The following is a 21,612-nucleotide window of genomic DNA, read 5'->3' as shown; positions in this document are numbered from 1 at the left end:
TGAAAAACTCATTAGACTCAAATATAGTCTTTTGGTATCCAATTTGATAAAATAGATGTGAAGAGATTGCGTCTAGCCATCACAACTTGACTCATATTTATTCTCTCATTTTAATTTCAACATACATTTCTCTTATCCTTTTATTTATACTCCTAACTCATCCTTCCTCGCATGTCTTCTCTTTTATTATCCACTAATATTATAAAATACAATTAATAAAATAAATAATTTTTATTTATCTGAATACAATATCTAAAGAAACATATATAATAACCTCGAGTGTTTCTGTTTCCTCTAAAATATAAATACCTTTTGAAATTAATTTTAAAATAAATAAAATGACGACGGAGGCAGAAATTTTGTAGGGCAATATCTCTAATCATGTATAAATACTCATAAAATATTATCCGTTATAATAACTTGATGAAAGTTATTTAAAAATTAAGAAAGAGAAAATATATCTAAAAATTCGGCAATGAAATAAATTTAAATGGTATATTACATGGTTTAACTTTCAATACTAAAATGTATTTATTTGCAAATAAAAGAGTATATGGAACTTTTTTTTTTCAATTTAGAGGGAGCCAACTTGGGGTAAAAATAGGAATTTATTAAGAAAAATTATTTTACTAGACTTTTAATTTTATTTACAAAGGTTTATGCCCCTTTCTTATTCGTAGCTCAGCCAATGAATAAAATTTTAATAAGCGGGTTTTGTGCTAAGATAACAACTCTTATTATGCAAAGGATAACTCCTTATTTATTAAATTTTTTTTGTTTTGTTCTGCAATAAAATATAAAATTATCAAGTGGAAAAACCGGTTATTAACCACCTTAGTCACAGAAGAACATCAGCTGGGTCTACATAGAACAGAGAACATCCAGTCACGGGATGAGAAGTTGACACGTAACGTGTTGAATGCTTCGAACAAAACCTCGACTACGCGGCGAATGCCATCGACATCGTTGCCGCCCACCTTATTACCCAGTTCGTGTCCCGTACGGCAACGCCCCCAATTTAACCTCACCGCAGTCTCGATTCGCCTCCGTCCCTCCTCTTTTCTTGCCCAATCGGAGAAGAAAGCTCCAAGAAACTTGTCAACGCGTGGGGTGATCGCATCAGAGATTTCGATCTCTCTAGGTTTCCCGATAGGTAACAATCTTCATTTGCATTGTCGTTTCCTCATTCCTTTCCCCTTTTCCTCGGATTAGGTCTCGTGAGAAAAGAATTCTATTCCCGCAAACGTACGAAAGTAATTTTCAATTGGATTTATTTTTCTATGTATGTTTTAGCTTTTGATGAATGGAAAGATTTCTAGGTCTCTGCTTAATGTAGTTTCTAGCACCGACACCCTTACTTTTAGTTCTTGATTTGATCAAAATCATGACAATGAGTTGTTTTCTTCCTCTTTCAACGAGATTCTTTTGGGGTTGAAATTGATATTGGTTGCCAGTAGGAGCTTTTTTATGTGTGTAGCCCGAAATGCTTTGGTCTTGATGCTAGACTAATGCCATTAAGTTGAATTCTCTGGATTTCTTAAAGGTTTTGGGGGATTCCGCGGCAGAAGTTTTGGATTTGCACCTATAGAAAGTTTCAGCTATTTCTGGAGATTCTTGAAAGAGGATGAATCCTGGCTAACTAGATTGCTTTCTTTACCTATAAGTTTGCTGCAGAATGGCTGTCGGAGCATCTTTGCAGATGTTCCCTGAAGTGGGTGTTGTCAGAAAGTTGGGGCAGACTAACCAATTTAAGGTATTATAACTTTCAGAAGATGTCTTTTGTTCGTATAAAATTGCCTCTTTTTTTTTTCTTTTCTTTTGATCACATTTGTTTTGACTTTACCAGAGCTCAAAAATGAGGCATTGCCACCACTTGCCGTCTATTTCCCTTTCTTCATGTGCTTCAGTAAGCTTGTCTTTTATTCATCCCGATGGAAGAATAGTATCACATCTATCTTTGAAGTATATGATGTAATCTTATTACTGTTTTTCCATGCTTCAGTAACTTATTTCTTCTTTTGTTTTAATATGGGCTTAGTTCTTTCAATTTGGGCCCTATGTCTGATTGACATATTTCTCACCTAATTCAGCTATTTGTGGTTTCTCGGTATATTTCCATTGCAAATTTAATCATGTAGCTGTCCATGTATAGGTGGTATATAGTTGATAGTGTGCACAAATTTTGCCCCTTTCAGTGCCCTATCAAGCAATTATTCTAATTTTTTTTTAATATGTTGCTCAAAATGTAATATTTTTGCAGAGACAAGATATTTGGAGTCTCCATGTTGCAGACAAGATTTGCACACCAATGCTCTATGTGCCTTATAGATACAATACTTCTATGTGCCGATCTTTTTCTTTCCCATGCTCTTCGAATGAGATACCTCTTATAAAGAAGACTACCTTGGGTTTAACCAGGTAATCATCATCATCATCACTTATTCACAATTCTTCACAATATTGCAAACAATTATGCAGTATCAATTAGTTTTTCTGTTTCTTGATAATTATATGTTATTGGGTTTGTTAAGACTTAGACGATGACAATGATGCTGATCAAATATTAGCTCTAAGTCTTCCATAAATGGAGAGAATACATATATTGTAGAATTTTACAAGAGTCCTAATTAGGATTGGGAGAGAGAAATTTTCTTGTATGATGATTGCAATCACATCTAGCAGGATATTTTTTGATTTAAATGATTCTCTGAAAATCAATCTTTATGTGGTGGTCCAATCCTTACATCTTCAGAGAAGGTTAGCAACTCCTTAGAGCTTGAAGATTTGTATGTTTTTTAGTCAGTTAGATAGAGTGATTTTCTAAATAGATAGATAGAGTGACTTGACCCAGCCGCATTTTAATCAGGTATTGACTACTACTGATTATCTACAATTCGAAATTTCTTCGTTAGTTCCCTTTTGGGTGATTCATAATTTCATACTTCTCTAGAATCTCATTCTTTCCATCCTGCCTCAATTGAGGATTTGAGGGAGTTGCTTGTTCCTATTCTCGAAGTTATTGACAAGCAGTCGATATCTTTTTTTATTTAAATTTTAAACCTCTGTCTGTTAAGCAGCTCCTCTTGAAATTACAATTTGGTGGAAGGAAGAAAATCGTTGTTTGTTTACTTCTCATATATTGGATTAGTGAAGGCCGTGCCATTTTGATAGTGTTTTGCTAGTGTCAAAGTAGGTTCCTATTTGTATCCCTTAACAAGTTATAATATCCTGTGATTACTAGTTGAATGGTAGCTTAGATCATACTCTTGATTCTAATGGTGATAGCTGCTCTGGATTGTATTATTGCTTCTTGTAGCTTGTTACGTAGTAAGCTGATGCATATAAATTCATTTCTTCTTAGATATGCACAATGTACTCGATATTTGCCTGCAATCATGGATGTTGTTACTGCTCCTGGATTAATGCTAATGAGTCTAGGTTCTTAATTATGTATTTATGTTTGAGATTGCTCACTGTCTGCCATGCTGTGTTATGAACGTATTATTCTATAACATATGCTTCCTCCGTTCTTTTTAAGCAGTAAACCCAGTTGTCACATCTAATTAATTAGTTTATCTTGCAGGTCATGTAATGCTTTGCTTGCAAGTCCTGCTGTTCTCCCGTTAATACCCGCTGTTGGAATCATTGTTTTTGCTGTATGGGGTCTTCCGCATTTCATGCGTAACATCAGAAGACTGTTTCATGTATGTTTTATACACTGATTCACTCAACGATATAATAGAGCATAACTTATTTCTTTTGTTGTTTAACAGAATGATAGTAACTGGAAAAAGAGTAAAACATATTATGTTTCCACCTCTTGTCTTCGACCCTTGCTTCTCTGGACTGGAACAATGCTAATATGCAGGTACTGTGGAATTAGCTAACGTTTAGTTATGTACTTTTAATTGGAATTGTTATGTATCTTATATTATTCTATTTATTTGTAGGGCATTTGATCCAGTTGTCCTGCCTTCAGAAGCCAGCCAAGTAGTTAAGCTACGCCTTCTGAATTTCGTAAAATCTCTATCAACCGTTCTGGCCTTTGCTTATTGTCTGTCAAGGTAAGTTTTCATTTCTTCAACAGTCATTCCGTACTTCAGATGTTCATTATTGACTCGATGTCGCATATATCCTGTGATAGTCTTTTGTTATGTCACATATATGCTGATGTCATTCTAAGGTGTTGCAATATGGAGTTCGCACCATGGAGGAATATTGCTTATTTGCTTTACTGCAAATTCCATTATTTTCAATGCTTTGAATGATATGGAGTTGTCACCAAGTCGGAATTATTGCGTTATTCTAAAGTTCTAGTATTTTCTGTGTTTTGATTTTCTTGTTTTGGACCTATAGGAGCTTAAAATTTTGCCACTTCTCACACTTAGGTAGAGTGCTGTGTAATTGGGTGCTTTCTTCTAATTAATGTAGAGAGTTCCTTGTTAGTCAATTACCGAGCTTCTTTCTGGATGTTTCCCCAAGTTTGGGACATTGTTCTTTTGTAAGGTGATACCTAGTATTACCTACTAGGCTACTACAACTAATTTAGTTAATGTTGGAGGTGTCTGATTTAGGTATGCTTGTGAAAGCCTTCTGGGTGTTTTATGGAGTCATAGTACATTTTCATAAGCATGGCTTTATTTTGGGCAATTAGAAAGAAACTTAGCTTGTGATAAGCTGCATATGGGGTCTTATTGCTTATTGAGGAGTTGAAATCATTTGGCAGTCTGTAAGAATATAGCCCTTATATATGCGGTTGGACATTAATTATCTTTTTGATACAGATAAATTTTACGAAGTTATGTTATTTGAATTCTACTTGTTTGAAGGTCTCTTAAGTTTGCAAATGCTCCATTCTGACTCTTCTTTTTCCCTTTTAATAGCCTTTTGTTTTTCTTATTAATAGCCTCTTGTTTTTCTTTCTTACCTGAAAGGTTTATAAACCATTGTGGCAAATGCTTATAATTGTATTCGGCAACTTTGTTCTTTGGTTGCAGCTTGATTCAGAAAACTCAGAACTTCTTTATGGAATCAGATGCTTCCAATGACACAAGAAAGGTATGTCCTGCTATGATTTTACTAGTTATTGAGTTAACCGTGTCATCTAGTGATGTCATTTCGCTGCACTTGGACAATCTGGTTAGCTGCTGTAGGTGCCATGCTAGATTGAAACAGAAGGAAATGGTTGACTGAAAGTAGTTGCTTTCCTACTGTAACTTTATCGAAAAAGTACCTTAATTCTTAACTTGAAACTTATACTGCAATACAACATGTCTAACATTTATTTTGCTGTCTCTAAAGTTTACAGGATTTGATTAAGAGAACTTCTATTTCAAATAATTCCTTTCTTGAATTTTCTTTTCTTCGAGTAGATTAATTATATTTGACTATTAATAAGTTAACAGTAAAAATGATAGCAAGTTCTAATAGTTCCATTTAGATTAGGCTTAAATTTTCTAATTAAAAATAAAGTTGCCACATCTTGGTCTAGCAGGGAAATAGATTTCGTTTTAGGAACTTATCTGTTATGTTTATAGTATTTGATCATAGAAGTATTCATTTGAATTATGTCAAGAAAGATAAAGACAGTTTATTTCACGTGTCTCATATTCCCAAAAGTTTATATGCTCTGGTTAATCACCTTTATAGTATAATTTATGAGTGATACAACTTACCGCTAATGGGGGGGTATGGTGTTGGTCTTCCACAGATGAGTTTCCAGTTTGCTGGAAAAGCTTTGTATACTGTTGTTTGGATTGCTGCAATCTCCTTGTTCATGGAGTTGCTGGGGTTCTCTACACAGAAATGGATCACTGCTGGAGGTCTTGGAACAGTCCTACTGACTCTCGCGGGTCGCGAGGTACTGCATGAAATTAATTTTGTTATTACCAGGCATCGACTTTCCTTCATCCTTTCTTAGATTGCTGTACCTTATACTTTCATCTTTCCACTGAGAAGCAAATTTCTAAACCTCTTTATTGAGTAGCTCGGTGAATTCTGATACAGATCTTCACGAATTTCCTCTCAAGTGTTATGATTCATGCAACACGTCCTTTTGTTATGAATCAATGGATTCAAACTAAGATTGAGGGCTACGAGGTTTCTGGTACTGTTGAGGTTGGTTCTTGCAAGCCACAGATAGAATAGCCTTTTCAATCCTGAATAATAGGTTAAATATTGATGGTCATACTTTCTTTATTTGCTGACAAGCTTTTAGCTGTGGAAGTATATCCTGTGTTCTTTTAGTTTACAGATAACTGTTTGTCTTTTTGCATTTCAGCATGTTGGGTGGTGGTCGCCAACTATTATAAGAGGAGAAGATCGTGAAGCAGTCCATATTCCTAACCACAAATTTACTGTTAATGTTGTGAGGAATCTCAGTCAGAAGACTCATTGGCGTATTAAGACCCATCTTGCCATTAGCCACTTGGATGTTAATAAAATTAATGTGAGGAATAATCTACAAGATGATGTCCTTACATTACTCATTTTTTTGTTTACTATTTTTCTTCATAGTATCTTTGTTTGGTCCTGTTCTCTCTCACTTAGCTTCAAAATAACTTTTTCCTTTTGGTGGGCAGAACATTGTAGCAGATATGAGAAAAGTCTTGGCAAAAAATCCTCAGATAGAGCAACAAAGGTTACACAGAAGAGTATTTCTGGACAACATCACTCTGGAAAATCAAGCTCTTTTGGTATTACATGCTTTGTCATTCACGGAATGTTTTTTTAATTTTATTTTCTATGGCAAACTCTGCCTCCTTTGAATTTACTACATTAAGAAGTGCTTCATTGGTTTAAGTTTGTTTGTTATTTATTTGAAAAATTCTACATGTTTGGTGATTATAGTTCTTAATAAATTGTAAGAAATACTTTGGCATACAAGTCATGTGGATATGTAATCGGTAGAATTATGGCTGTTTTTTTCGTAATATATGAAATTTATTTGTATAAAGTGTGATCATACATGGTCTTCTTAAATTATTTCTTATATAGGCAGTAGTGTAAGTTTTTTTACGTAGTACTTGTTCATACTTTTAGGTCTGAAAATATCTAGTGAACTTTTTATTTTGTGATTTGGGGGGTAAGAATCCTGTTTTAGTCCAACTCTATGGAATTTGCACATTGATGGTAGTCTAGTATCCTCTTTTAGTCATCAACTCTATGAAATTTGCACATTGATGGTAGTCTTGTTTTTGGGAGTTCGTGCAATCCTAAATGAGCTACAATTTTCAAACAATGTGATTTGGTGTTAGGTTGATGTAATTATATATATATATATCTAATCTGTTAGCACATCCAAGATAACACAACTGTCACTTAGGGGTGTATGCAGCCATCAATATCAACTTGTACCATGAGTTTGTTTTGATTTGATTCCAATATACTTGAATTATCAGAATGTGGAGCAACTAGGAAATATCATAAGCAGAAGTTGAGTGCAGCTGAGATGAGAATTTTAAGATGGACAAATATGTTGATTATAAAACACACAATATAAAACGAGTGTATTCAAGGGTTTGCACCTATGGAGGACATGGATGGCATTGTTGGTCCCCATGCCCTATGTTGACTAGCATCCAGTTTTGCATGGGTTTCCTTGGAGGGAAAGACCAAAAACTGAATTCCAAGCAGTTGGTAAAAGAAGACACGATAGCACTCAATTCAATAAAGAACCTTATATTAAATAGATTTGAGGTAAAGAAAAGAATCCATATAGCCAACTCCAAATAGTTGGAACTAGCAGCTTGATGTCAGTATTATTTTTGCATTCAGTCTATCTGATCTATTTGATCCTGTTCCTGTTAGTACAGCACATTGCTAGAGTGCTCATGCAAGTAGCAGGAGCCAATAAGACATGCTCGTTAGGCTCTTGTACATTGTTCATTGACATTTTCTTGAATAACTTCTCTCTTAATCATCTTTTCTGTTACGTTATTTTACAGATTCTTGTGTCTTGCTTTGTGAAGACCTCACATTTTGAGGAGTACCTCTGTGTCAAGGTAAGATGTCACATATGTATATAGTTTCTACATAGTATGTAATGAGTAACTCTTATTATTATTTTTTCTAATTATGATGTGATTGACCATATGCATATAACTTGTGCTAGATCTCTAGCTGCATCCAACATAGTAGTCTTATGTTTGAAAAAAAGTACTCTCGTGTGAATGTTATGCTACGTTTTCTTCAGTTGCTTGGACATGGAATTTAGTCATGGAGACTTGCTAATAACATTAGTAGCCTAATGATCGCCTTGTGGGCCGGATGGCAAACAAAAGTTTGGCTCAGTACAGCATGATCCAGCTCGACATGTTGGATGATCACCTGTACTCCACATGATGGGAAGGGCTATGTACCTTCATTAGCTTGAACTTGTCCAGTCAACCTATAGTATATACCTTCACAAGCCAACTTGCCAAACAATTTAAGATCATTTACAGTTGTCACCACAGATAACGAGCATTACTGAGGTTTAGTTCTCTTGCCTTGAACCTGTGGTATCATGTAGTGGAAAACTCTTCCTGGATGCATCTTGGATCAGAATTTTCAATTTTCATTCTTTTGGGTTTCTTTAAATCATAGATGCACCTGCATCTTACTATAGGTAGGATGCAGCCATAAAAAAGAGGAAATACTCTGGTGCATGACACATGCTAGTGGGATTTTACTTCTAGTACATATAGCTTGTTAAATTTAGTTCTGCATTATGCAAAAATGCTTTTCCATGCTCATGAATCATGTTTATACTGACAACCTGATGCCTTTTGATTTTTAATTTACCTAAAACAGGAAGCTATCATGTTAGATCTCCTCAGAGTAATCAGCCACCACGGAGCAAGGCTTGCCACTCCTATTCGCACAATCCAGAAAACACACGGTGACACCTACATGAACATGCCCTATGCAGAGACAACGTTCACACGTGCTAATGCTGCCACTGACCGTCCTTTTTACTTGATTGAGGCCCCAGCACGAATAAAGGGGGATGACAAAGCTAAACCACGCAACACATCACGTGGAGCCGAAGTGCAGACAACAAAATCTGCTGTGCCATCAGATGCCAAGGTTACTTCATCTGATGGGACATCTTCAAAGAACTCTGCCAAGGAGCAACAGAACAATGAGAGTTCAAGAGATGGTCGGTCCAAGAGCAGTAAGCATGATCCTGCAATTGCACCATCTTCAGATTCTCCGTCAGTATCCAAGGTGGAAAACTCAGATTTAACGGGATCAATCTCCAGAGCTGGTGATGACAAGCCTTCAGCATCAGAAGCTGTTAATGAAGAAGTGGATGATACAATTCCTCCAGTTCATGCAAAGAATGGAGCTGATAAGGTGACACAGCCTCCAGTCACTAAGCCTGCCTTTGAAGATAACATAGTCCTTGGTGTAGCTCTTGAGGGCTCGAAGAGGACACTCCCTATAGTAGGGATGAGTCCTGGACCTCATCCATCAGATGCAAGTGAACAAGATAAGAAAGGGCCTTCTCCATCTAAGGACACCAAAGGGTCAAGTCTCAGCAGTTCTAGTCAGCTGAGGCTGGATTAAAGGGATCAACAGTGGTGACCATGCCACATTAAATCAAATTGTTCAACAACTACGACGTAATGGTTGCCTTTGTTCCCATACAAAGTTCTCCTTGCTAGCTGCTTTTTGAAGGCTGGTCAAGTACATCTGTATATGTTCTGATGTGCGTTTGCTTCTCTTACCATTCATTTCAACAGGATAATGTATATTGCCGCATGGATATTTTCTCCCTATATTGGGGAGCCTTCAGTTTGTTGTTTGTTTTAGCATCATATTCTGTTATAGAAATGTGTTTCTCGAGTTCCATGTAATTCATTTTTTCTTATGCAAATTATGGTGTTAGAATTTGTTCCTGTAGCAACATCTGAGATAATATGCATATTTCTCTTTGCGATTTTTCTCATTCAGTTTTCTTTCGGTTTATGTTTAGAATTCTAGCAGTATCCAAAAATGTGAGTGTTATTTTACATCTCTTGATTGATATCCCAATAGTTTACACAAGATTCCACATTGGTATCATGGTCGTTCAGACGTCCATTTACCTTGGAATGTCATGTTACTAGATTGGTGTCATATCCACGCTGGAATATTGGGACAATTTGTTACTAGATTGATGTCATTGTGGTTGAGACTAGTGTTGGATTTCTGCTAAAAGGTTATGAGTTCGAGACTTCGGGTCCCTTGTTAGCGGATTATGGTTCCCTTTTAGACTCATTTCAGATCCGACCCGATTTGTTCCAAAACTTTGAACCGGATGACCACCCACTAACTCTGGACCGCCATACGACCACCGGCCCAAAGGAGGCCTCCATTTTTGCCGACTAGCCTAATTATATTCTTCTCCGCGAGACACCATAAACAGAGATTTCCCAATTGGAGAAGACGAAGAAACCCTAGGGTAGATCCAGGAAAGAGTCGAAGAAGAGAAAAGCTCTCTCGTTTTCTTGTGGTGTTGAGAACAAGTCAGAGATGGGGAAGAAGCAGCACAGCAAGGATCGTATGTTCATCACGAAGACGGAGTGGGCGACCGAGTGGGGTGGCGCCAAACCCAAGGACAACTCCACGCCCTTCAAGCGCTTGCCTTTCTACTGCTGCTCGTAAATAATCTTCTTCCAAAACCCGAAAAACGCCTAAATTCTTGCTTTGATTCGTAATCCCATGAGTTTTCCTTACTTGGGTCTGTTCGTTTGTTTGTAGGCTTACTTTTACGCCGTTTGAGGATGCAGTGTGCACGGTCGATGGCTGTGTGTTCGATGTGATGTAAGTATTAGCACAAAGGTTTGCTTCTTTGTGTTTCTTTAGTTTTTCTTTGAATAAGAGAGAAATTACTAAATTTTTTGCTTTGTTTTTTAGGAATATTTTCCCTTACATAAGGAAATTTGGGAAGCATCCCGTAACTGGAGCTCCTCTTAAGCAGGAAGATTTAATTCCCCTCACCTTCCATAAGAATGCTGATGGTAAGTAGATCAGCTTATATTTTATCTGCATTAATTATTTTTTGTTCTGTCCTTTTCAATTGCTGAAACTGTTTACTAGATGGACTTCTGTCTAAAGCTGAACATCTCTGACCAAGTTCTTGGTGGAATTATCTGGTGTTAAGGTAGTTTCAGATACTTCTGATCTAGTTGCCTTCAAATCTTGTTTTGGATGAGACCCAAAACCATGGGCTAAACCTTATACTCTACGATGCCTTAGAAATTGTAAACTTGAATACTGAGATCCACTGAAGTTCTCCTTGGAGCTTCATTTTAGTAATCCGCAGCATCCATACTTTGCTCCTTTTTATCTGACATTGTTTGTTTGGCATACTATGCTGTCGTCTGGATTATGCTGACAATCTTTTATGATCTTGTTTTGTGTACCTTGCACTTGCAGGGGAGTACCATTGTCCTGTTTTGAACAAAGTATTTACTGAGTTTACACATATAGTTGCTGTGAAAACTACAGGGAATGTGTTCTCTTATGAGGTATATTTCAATGAGAAACAAAATCTTACAACTAGGTAGCTGTCATGTTAATTGACATCAAAATTATGATCTCTACTGTCTTCTTTATTGGTGCAGGCAATTAAAGAACTAAATCTCAAAACAAAGAATTGGAAGGAGCTGCTCACAGATGAGCCCTTCACCCGAGATGACTTGATAACAATTCAAGTAATTGATTTAGAAGGTTTTCTTTCTTCTTGCTATTATTCTTGTTGATGGATCAGTAATTAGTGTTTCATGTTCTTGTATGCTTGCAGAATCCAAATGCACTTGATAGCAAGGTTCTTCTGGAATTTGATCATGTTAAAAATAGTCTGAAACTCGAAGATGAAGGTTAAGCTTTTTTTATTGTAAATGTTCATGATTTTGGAGTTGTTATCAAAAGAAATGAGTTATATTATCGCGCATCTTTTTCTCTCTTCCTCACTCTCTCTTTACATCTTCTCTAGATTTAATGAAAATGAAGGAAGACCCATCATATAACATAAATGTATCTGGTGATATTAAGCAAATGCTAAAAGAGCTTGGAACTGAGAAGGGCAAGATAACTGCATTACATGGTGGAGGTGGAAGCAAAGCACAAAATGAAAGGGCTGCTGCACTTGCTGCTATTTTAGAATCAAGATCTCGTGTGAAGGAGGACCCTAAATCGAGTGCAAGTGGGGAGTCTAAATCTACTCAATCTTTCAGTATTGTAGATGCTGCATCTGCTTCTGTTCATGGAAGAAGTGCTGAAGCAGCAAAAGCAGCTTCTAGTGACAAGACTGCTGCTCGGATCGCTATGCACATGGCAGGGGAACGAATGCCTGTAAATGCAAAACTTGTATGTCTGCATCTTATTCCTTGTCTTTTTTTTGGGTTGCAAAAGTGACATGTTAAAACCTATATCATATCCTTCATATAATTTCGGTCATAATCTCATGTGGAAATGCTGGAATTTGTTTAGGTAAAGAGCCGTTTTACGTCTGGTGCAGCTTCGCGTTCTTTCACGTCTACTGCTTATGATCCTGTGACCAAAAATGAATTTGAGTATATCAAAGTTGAAAAGAATCCGAAAAAGAAAGGATATGTTCAACTGCATACAACTCATGGTGACTTGAATATAGAGCTTCATTGTGATATAACTCCGCGGACCTGTGAAAACTTCATCACACATTGTGAAAATGGTTATTATAATGGGATTCCTTTCCATCGGAGTATTAGGTAATTTTATATCTTGATGCAGCTCTTTTCTCTTCTTCTCGTCGTAACAAATTCATGAAATCATAAGGTTGATATTTGTAGGAATTTCATGATTCAAGGTGGCGACCCCACTGGTACTGGAAAAGGAGGGCAGTCCATTTGGGGTCAGCCTTTCAAGGATGAGCTAAACTCTAAGTTGCTCCACTCAGGAAGAGGTGTTGTCAGCATGGCAAACAGTGGCCCTCATAGCAATGGATCCCAGTTTTTCATTCTGTACAAATCAGCAACTCATTTGAATTTCAAGCATACAGTATTTGGGAATGTTGTTGGTGGTTTGACAACCCTTGCAGCTATGGAAAAGGTTCCTGTTGATGATGATGACAGGCCATTGGTAAGTGTACCTCCACTTGTTGTCTATTCTGTTATTTAATAGTTTACTCTTCATTAACTTTGAGTTATGGAGTTGTCTCAGCTTTTAGGCTTTTACCATCTGTAATTTGTCGCATGACTCTTATTATAAACTGCATACTAGATTCCAACTTGGTATGCTCTTTTTAACTTGTAGAGTATACTTGAAGTTGGACTGTGTTTCATTCTAGGTTTAGTACTCCTATGTTCTGTTGTAAAAATAGAAAAAGAAAAATTAATGTTTCTGATTGGGGTTTCAGATCATATCTATATCTTTGATTATCAGAGAGAACTGTATAGGAATAGTGACTGAAATGGGATCTGAGCCTGTTCTTTTTGACTCAGTAGAAGAATGCCAGTATACTCTTATTGTAACCTTCTTGTTTTGGCTCATTCTTATTTTATTTAACTACTTCATGCTATGATTTAGTATCTAATTCGTTACATATATTGTATTTTGACTATTTTCTCTCCATATGCTTTTATTTTTAAAATTCTCATGCATGCTGTCAACACATTTAAGTAGTCATCATATTAAGTTTACTTACTGTGCTCTGTTGCATCTTAAAGGCCACTTTTAAAGTGTTCAAACTATGGAAGAGTTAAAATCCTTAGCTGTTTACACGATTAATTTACCGGATGATTGAGCAATATGAATTACTGTCCACCTTGTTACCATTTTAAAGTAATTATCATTTCTTCTAAGTAGTTCACTCTATGTGCTCCCTTTGCTGGCTCCTACTATGGTGTATGATCTATTTGAGGTGCAACTTCAGCTATATTTTTTCCATTGACATTATAGCAACGCTCTTTTAGCTTTTTTAACAAGTGACCTTAGTTTACTCACTTTCTATGTTACCAAATAGTCTATATGGACAGAAGGCAAAGTTGTAGTTCTTATTTTATTCTCAGATCATTCTTTATGCAATCCTGTACCATATATCCTCTCACGTTGCAATGTGAGCAAGTTTTCCTGATGACTGTATTTTTAACTCCTGCCTTGTTTTTCTCCAGGAGGAAATAAAGATAATAAAAATTACCATATTTGTGAATCCATACACAGAACCGGATGAAGAAGAAGAGAAGGCAGTTGAGGAGAAGAAAGCTGCTGCTGATGACGTAACTTCATTTACGTCAATGCACTCTATGTCATTTTCTTTCTCTACCTGAGTTGTTTTGACTGTTTAATTTGTAACTTTCAGGATAAGGTGGGCTCATGGTATAGCAACCCAGGCACGGGTCTTGCTGGTTCAGCAAATGTGAGCGGTGGAGTGGGTAAATATCTGAAAACTCGGACTACAGGAACTGATGGCATGACTGGAAATGATATTACGTCAAATGACTCCAGCAAAAAGAGGAAAGTGGATGTTTCAGGTGTGGAGTACAAAAACTTTTCTGGCTGGTAAAGAGAACTCATGTGCTGAGTGTCATTCTTCTTCCAAAATGACGTCAAGCTTTGAGAACCAAGCTGGCCTTTGGGATGTGCTTCTCATCCCTTCAGTGAAGTTGCCCAAATGCCCGAATAATCTGAGGCTTCAGGTGGCAATGATTAACTTCTGCAAATTGAGTTGGAGCCATTTGACATGAATTGCTGGAGGAAGTAATCTTTATTAACGAGCTCATGTGATTTGTTGTCAGACAAGGTACTAGTATATGTTTTTCTGTTGAATATTTGGAGTGTCATGAAGCTGAACTTATTTGCCTGTTATGTATGATATCTTCAGGTTGACTAAGCTAATTCAGAGATGCGTGGGATAGTAATCTACTTAAAACTATCTCCCTGGATAGTGTTGGCATATGTTTTCTGTTTAATCTCAATTGGGGGTGGCCGGGTGGAGATATTTGTACAGCTTAACGGTTGGTGTTCTATTTTCTGCCATCTGAGAGGACAAAAAGGAAAAGTTTGTTAAACTTTTACCTTGATGACTGATCTTTCCAGTCACTTGCCCACTTTGTGCTGAAAAGCTAGCGTTTGAAATATATATTAGCTCTTAATTTTTCTGCTATTGTCCGAAGATAAAGTACAAGAAAGTTGTGAGTAGCATTTAGAAGTTCATTCCTTCAATTATAACATTCAGTTTCTGCCTATGTTTCCAGAACATGATTCCTTCGCAAAATATGTAGCACGTATTTCGTTTTCGAGACACGGTTCATTTCAGATGGTCCATACATGGCATCTGTTGATAGGCATCTGCTAAATGGAAAGAGTTTTTTGTTTTGTTTTTTAAGCTATTGCAACTACTCTGTAACTCTTATTTTCATATTTCTAGTGCAATTTTAATTGTGTATACAAGAAAAAAGTAGTGCCGTTACAACCCATATTAAATTCAACTTTCTATATTTTTACACTTACAAATCTGGCACTTCTGCATAAAATTCCTGCAATTACATGGAAAACTCTCTTGTATATGTGATTTTTCTTCTTCAGATGCTACTGCATGTTCTTCCTTTTGGTCCATGTTTCTAAACCAATCGAAGATCGATCAAATTGCAAAATGTACAATTTCATCCTACAATCACCTAAAGTTTGTCAGAGAGGAATTGCCATACAGTGGCCATCTCCTCCCATATTGGCATGCTTTGGCTATCCAAGCAACCTCCAAAGCCATCGTACTAACAGAAAGAGAGATCATTGCAGACCACAGCAAGAAGATTGAATCCTTCAAAGGCATGCAGTGATACAAAAGCACGTCATCAAAGGCATCCTTCAGGAACGTGCAGTGCACCAGCCTCTCTATATCCGGTATTGCTTTTAAGAAGCTTTTGATTGAACCAGTGTAGGATGATATTATAGCATAGGAGCCCAATGGAAGAAGATGCTTGTTGCATTCAAGTACCTGAAAATTTTCCATATTCAACGCTCTGTGCATCAAAGTATTGTTAAGAGTTTCAAATTGAATGTACTTACTGTTGGCACGTCATGGAGAGGAATGCTATTGTTAGAACACATTGTTGGATCGTAGCTATAGTTTGGTGCATTAGAGAAGGGATCACATATCATTTGGAAATGTTTTGATCCCTGCTGCTGCTCTTTTGATCCAATGGTTTTCATCGAGTTTGAAATAATTGAGTTCAACTGCGAAAGAAAAAGAAATTGCAGTTGTTATTACATATATATATATATATATATATATATATATACACTGTCTACCTAAAAAGTTATAAAGTTCTTTATCATTTGAATTAGTTGATTACCTCGGTTATGACATTGTGGATGTTAAATCCAATTCTTTCCATGACTGGATTTGGCACTGTACTCTGGAGACAAGGTAACATGGAACTAAGAATGCTAATGCTTGGATTCCTTTTGTATTCTTCCAAAATTAAACAGGAATCTTCAATGTACCTGCGATTAATAGTAACTTCTCAACTTACTAATCTCAAAGAAAATAAAGGTCAAATCCATTCTACTTGTTTTAACAAATGAATTATTAATTACGTGTGGAGAAAGAAATGGAAGCCACTAAGGACCCAACAAACGCTAGTTAGAAGCCAACATATTATGATCATCCTGCAAAGAAAGAAAAAATAATAGTAATTACCTGATAACACGACTTAGAAGAAAGTTCTGATTTGAAGAAATTAAAAACAGAAAACAAAATTCTAACGAGTATCGATATCAAATAATCTTTTGTTACGTGATTAGTCCGAGACGCCAGCGCATCGTCATCACAACTGCATCAAGGCGAAAAGTGTTCTTCTTAAATGGCATATAAAGATATAGCATTTAATTAGACGAATGTAAGCCTAATAAAATATACAGCAGAAATTATAGCTTTAATCATTCAATAGAATTAACGTTCTCGTCTTGCATATTTATGACTACAAAAACTCCAAAATAAATATTGATAGCATTACTTGCCTGCATTGGCAATGGAAAGCACTACGATGAAACACACAACCGCCAAAGTTGCACCATACCTACGAAAATAATCAAAGTCAAGCAAAAGAATTTAGATACAAATTAAGAAAAAAATATAACCGTATATGGAAATTATCATAATTATAATTACGTGAGTCTGATAACGGCGTCAGCTAAGACACCGTCCTCATGCATGGCTTCGCGAATGGCGATCAGCTGTGCTCTAAGCATAAACGATGCCGAGCCCAGGAGATCACAGATGCTTTCATCATAAGAGCATAAGAGAAACTTGACCTCTTTTACGGCATTTAGTACTCTACGAATGGCATGGCAAGATGCTGCAGCAGCTCCCAGTAATGTCTTCTCGAGCTTTCTTGCTCTCTTATGGAAGTTGTGAGTTGCAACAATGGCAATGCTTGATGCCACCCTTACAAAAAAAAGATCCAAATTATGTGACATATATAATTGTCGGCTTTGTAGTAGACAATGGATGTCTTGATGCATCAAATGCTTGTGTTTTGATTAGATTCTATGGTGGGCAAGATTCCTTACTCCCAATGGATGATCGAGGAATAAATTTTTTTTTTATGACCCAAAAGTGTTCTCCTCCATCTTTTGGCAATAAGGTTAAATACAGGTGGTAATATGCAAACAACCATGCAACAAAAGAGAAAACTTACAAAGTGAGCAACGTGAAGAGAAGGATGGCTAACAATGGCATGAGATGCCGACAACTACGAGAGCTCTCAACATCGACAGTTGAAGAGTTCATGACATGCTTCTTCCAAGCTGGCAAACTGCCCAGAATAACTAAACCTCCCAACGTCCAAACTACCGCCATCGCGAATCCATGCACGCCGGTGAACGCCGCAGACTAAAAGTTTAATTTAATTTATCCAAGAAAAAGAAAGTTAAGATATCAACATCAAATGCAAGCCAAATGCGACAAACTACACAACGAATAACACAAGGATATATAAGTGCGTACCCCCCAGTAATGTTTACTTGCGATGTCATAGCTTCCATTGTAGAACTTGAAGCCACTGAGAGGATCAATCCTACGGAAGTGATCACTTTGTTCATGGATGCTTAACATGGAAGAGGAAAGAGTCGAAGGCAATGGAGAAGAGGAGAGCAAGAGAAGTATAAGGAATGATGGATAAGGGAGCAATTTGACCATGTTTTCTCTTGTCCTAGACTATATTAGACATCAGACATGCACAATTCAAGAACCATAATATAGAGACAAGGATAAGAGTAGTGAGTAATTAAGGGGAGAGAGAGAGAGAGAGAGAGTTTTAAGGCGTTGTTGTCTAACTTCCATAGTAAGGCAAGGATAGCTTGTGGCTCCCCATTATCCTTTCTGACCAGTTTTATGCTTCTTTGTAACGAAACGAGAGGGAACTTGATCTTGGGCTGAGCTTAGTTTGACCCCATCCCTATTGACCAGGATCTCAAGACTATTAATCTATTCAAGTTATATTATGCTGTGAGATTAATTACTGAAAGATTTTCAATTGATGTAGCATAAGTTGAATAGGTAACTACTACAAAATTATATCCTTTTTGACTCTTTATCTTATCTTTTTTTTTTCTTTAATTTATTTATTTAATTTTGGAGTTTGCCAACAATCTTATTTCACTCTCGTACATGCAAAAAGTAAAGCACTACTGCACAAAGATCTACCTCTCTCACCTATTTATTACCTTTTAGATTTTACCCATCAATCATTTTCTTTTTACATAATAAATTTTTTTTCCTGTTTTAAGAATAGTGATAATAATATTCCAGCTCTAGTGATTTGGTGAATAAGGAAAGGCCAGATTTGGAATCCGATTTAAATTTGGACATCTTTTTCCGCGACGACCTTTAATTACGGTTGCCATTGCGGGCAAAAAAGCGAAGCTTTGAGTAGTCAGTCGATGGTCAAAACCCCTATAGATATTTTTTTTTTCCTCTCCCTCTCGGCTCCCGGTTGCGTGGACCAACCCTAATCTTTTCCTCTTCGATCGCTTCCCTTGCGATCGATCTCTTCTTCTTCCACCGCCATGGGATTGTGGGAAGCTTTTCTTAACTGGCTCCGAAGGTAAATGAATTCTTTCTCTTGCTCTGACGGCGTTTATGTCCATCTGGTTCGATATACGCTGCTCGCACTCGGGATCTTGTCGAATTTTGTGCTAATTGGTTGCTTTTGTCTTGTGAATTGGCGTCGTTGGAATGCGTTTGATGCGGGGAATTATGTATTAGAGGGGAAGCGAAGTCTAGGGTTTGGATTTGGGATTATAAGGATTTAATGTGCTTGTGCTGCTGTTATTGGTTTGAATTCATATAATACGATCTGGATGAAGTCATCTATGATTACATTGAGCTGTTGGGATATATGGGACTAGCTCTGTAGGGAAAAAAAAGGATTTAGGTGAAAAGGTTTTGCATTTCCAAGCTATGCTATAAAAGGAGAGTGTCTTGATTGTTGAGTTCATATTCAATTGTTTTAGGTGGTTTCATTTTCTTATAAAGTTTAGTGCTTACTGTAAAATAAAGCAGTGTGCTTGTATTTATCTTGCAAATGCAGCCTCTTTTTCAAGCAAGAAATGGAGCTGTCTTTAATCGGACTTCAAAATGCTGGGAAAACTTCACTTGTGAATGTTATTGCAGTATGTACCTCTTAAATGCATGCTCAATAATTTATAAGTGAAATTGTGGTCTATTTAGTTGCTTAATCATGTGTTACTCTTTTTCATTGCAGACTGGTGGATATAGTGAGGACATGATTCCTACTGTGAGAAGTGCCCATTTCACTTGGACGAGCATTTTCTCTTGTTTGCCAGCAAAACTAGCTGTTTGGTTGTAATGTTATCCTTATGTATTATTGTAGGTAGGATTCAACATGAGGAAGGTGACCAAGGGAAATGTTACAATTAAATTGTGGGATCTTGGCGGCCAGCCTAGGTTTCGCAGTATGTGGGAAAGATACTGCCGTGCAGTTTCAGCCATTGTGTATGTATCTTACCTAGTTGATTTATATATTTATCTAGTTTTAATTATAGTTGCTCTTCTTGTGTTATGACTTCAAATTACTTTCCTTGCACGGTTAGATTTGGTGTGCATAAATCATAAAGAGAATGTCAGCAATCAGAAATGACAGGAAAATCAAGTATTGATGTAAAACAGGAATACAGACTTCTCTTTGCTCTGCAGTGTGAGCATTGGTGATGTGATGGCCCTGGTTTTCTCCTCCTGATTATCGGCTTTCTCCTTTATCTAGTACTTTCCATATCTAAAGGGAAGCTAGAGAGAGTCATTTGTTGATTTGATAAACCAGAACTTTAATAATATATGGCTCTTCCTGCTCACCAGCCTTATATATTTTATGGCAAACCTTTCTTGCCAGATTTTGCTTTTGGATAGGTTTAATTACCATTGGTTTAACGTTTGGTTGGTAATTGATAGTGAAATTCTGTCAGTTCTTGTACTAGTATCCTTACACATTGGTTCAGTTTAGCCAACCGCATCTTGGTGTCATATTTAACTTAATTTTTATACTTCTGTTATGAGGATCGAACTCATGTCATTTAGCTGTTGTCTCAAATTGAAAAAGTGTTTGGGTAAGATATACAGGCTTTTCATGCCATTCAGTTTTACATATTCACATCTTTAAGAGAGTACTGAATACTGATGGTTCCAAAGGTTGATACTCCAATCTGGATGGCTGCCTAGATATGTCAAAACTTATGTCTTAACATCATGGTGAACTTTCGACATGACAGTTATGCTTTTATTGAAAGCACATACTGGTGGAAGTAATGTTTTTTGAAGGTTATAATTATAAATATGAAGACAACCAGAACAGCCTGTTACACCTTAAATTAACATTGTTATTTCTGCCTTAACAATCATTAATTTGCAGGTACGTTGTTGATGCAGCTGATCGTGATAACTTGTCAGTCTCAAAAAGTGAACTTCATGACCTTCTAAGCAAGCCATCTCTGAGCGGCATCCCACTACTGGTCCTTGGAAATAAAATTGACAAGCCTGAAGCTTTGCCAATGCAAGGTTTGACTGACGAAATGTAAGTAGTCTGATTCTGCTATACCCTACAGTTAAATGAAAGAAGTTAAATTGTTACTCACTCTCCTTAGTTACTGATTAATATTTGCCTTATTGCAGGGGTCTGAAATCTATCACAGACAGAGAAGTTTGTTGTTTCATGATCTCATGCAAGAATTCGACCAACATCGACTCTGTCATAGATTGGCTTGTGAAGCACTCAAAAACCAAAAACTGATATATTGGCCATTTACTCGGATTTGGCGGTTGTTCATATGTGATGCATTGAGTTTGTATTTGGAATTGACTGTGAGTCTGCTGTTGGCTTGATGGGCTTCCGTCCATGTTTCCAGACACTCTTTCGGCACTGAATTGTTTCCCAGAGCACTGTATTCTATCTGGGCGTAATATGCAAAAAGGGCTTTATGGTATCAAAAATTAACGTCTGTGTTTTGTGTGAGAAATTTCTTTGCAAGTACAATTAGTGTGTAAAATTTCCCTGATATGAACCATTGGCTTATGCAAATTAACATTTGGATGCATTGTGTTTCTAGGATTTAAAAACATGATGGGATGTTTGCTGGTGCAGACATAAA

General features: G+C 36.7%; 3 protein-coding genes and 1 long non-coding RNA gene across 6 annotated transcripts; 3 read left to right on the top strand and 1 right to left on the bottom strand.

Annotated features, from left to right (window-relative positions):
• Positions 1-936: 936 nt before the first annotated feature.
• On the top strand, positions 937-9,842 carry LOC140778916 (mechanosensitive ion channel protein 2, chloroplastic-like). Of its 3 annotated transcripts, none has more exons than XM_073123819.1 (14): positions 937-1,153; positions 1,665-1,753; positions 1,847-1,906; positions 2,261-2,418; positions 3,584-3,704; positions 3,774-3,868; positions 3,951-4,064; positions 4,998-5,058; positions 5,711-5,860; positions 6,007-6,117; positions 6,281-6,448; positions 6,582-6,695; positions 7,947-8,003; positions 8,794-9,842. In XM_073123819.1, the coding sequence occupies exons 1-14, from the start codon at positions 952-954 to the stop codon at positions 9,550-9,552; spliced, it is 2,259 nt and encodes a 752-aa protein (XP_072979920.1). In that variant the 5' UTR covers positions 937-951; the 3' UTR covers positions 9,553-9,842. The 3 variants fall into 3 exon arrangements, with proteins under 3 accessions (XP_072979920.1, XP_072979922.1, XP_072979921.1); XM_073123821.1 differs by having other exon boundaries at positions 1,013-1,153; positions 1,675-1,753; XM_073123820.1 differs by having other exon boundaries at positions 1,015-1,153; positions 1,544-1,753.
• A 489-nt stretch (positions 9,843-10,331) lies between these two features.
• On the top strand, positions 10,332-15,334 carry LOC140778881 (peptidyl-prolyl cis-trans isomerase CYP65). Its single transcript, XM_073123777.1, has 12 exons — positions 10,332-10,628; positions 10,729-10,791; positions 10,885-10,988; positions 11,407-11,498; positions 11,595-11,684; positions 11,774-11,849; positions 11,966-12,339; positions 12,463-12,719; positions 12,801-13,089; positions 14,121-14,225; positions 14,309-14,749; positions 14,831-15,334. The coding sequence occupies exons 1-11, from the start codon at positions 10,501-10,503 to the stop codon at positions 14,510-14,512; spliced, it is 1,782 nt and encodes a 593-aa protein (XP_072979878.1). The 5' UTR covers positions 10,332-10,500; the 3' UTR covers positions 14,513-14,749; positions 14,831-15,334.
• A 1,930-nt stretch (positions 15,335-17,264) lies between these two features.
• Positions 17,265-18,150, bottom strand: LOC140779782 (uncharacterized). Its single transcript, XR_012107397.1, has 3 exons — positions 17,957-18,150; positions 17,649-17,842; positions 17,265-17,395 (listed from the first exon to the last, which is right to left on the bottom strand). It is a non-coding gene; the product is annotated as an uncharacterized lncRNA (long non-coding RNA).
• Positions 18,151-18,868: 718 nt separating this feature from the next.
• Positions 18,869-21,558, top strand: LOC140779858 (ADP-ribosylation factor-like protein 8a). Its single transcript, XM_073125154.1, has 6 exons — positions 18,869-19,055; positions 19,542-19,623; positions 19,716-19,748; positions 19,845-19,966; positions 20,877-21,038; positions 21,137-21,558. Exons 1-6 carry the CDS (start codon positions 19,018-19,020, stop codon positions 21,252-21,254), a joined length of 555 nt encoding a protein of 184 aa, XP_072981255.1. The 5' UTR covers positions 18,869-19,017; the 3' UTR covers positions 21,255-21,558.
• The last annotated feature ends 54 nt before the right edge of the window (positions 21,559-21,612 follow it).

Source organism: Typha angustifolia, chromosome 15, assembly GCF_048772165.1.
Source record: "Typha angustifolia cultivar Huaian chromosome 15, ASM4877216v1, whole genome shotgun sequence".
NCBI lineage: Eukaryota > Viridiplantae > Streptophyta > Magnoliopsida > Poales > Typhaceae > Typha > Typha angustifolia.
This window is presented reverse-complemented; position numbering and strand designations above follow the sequence as displayed.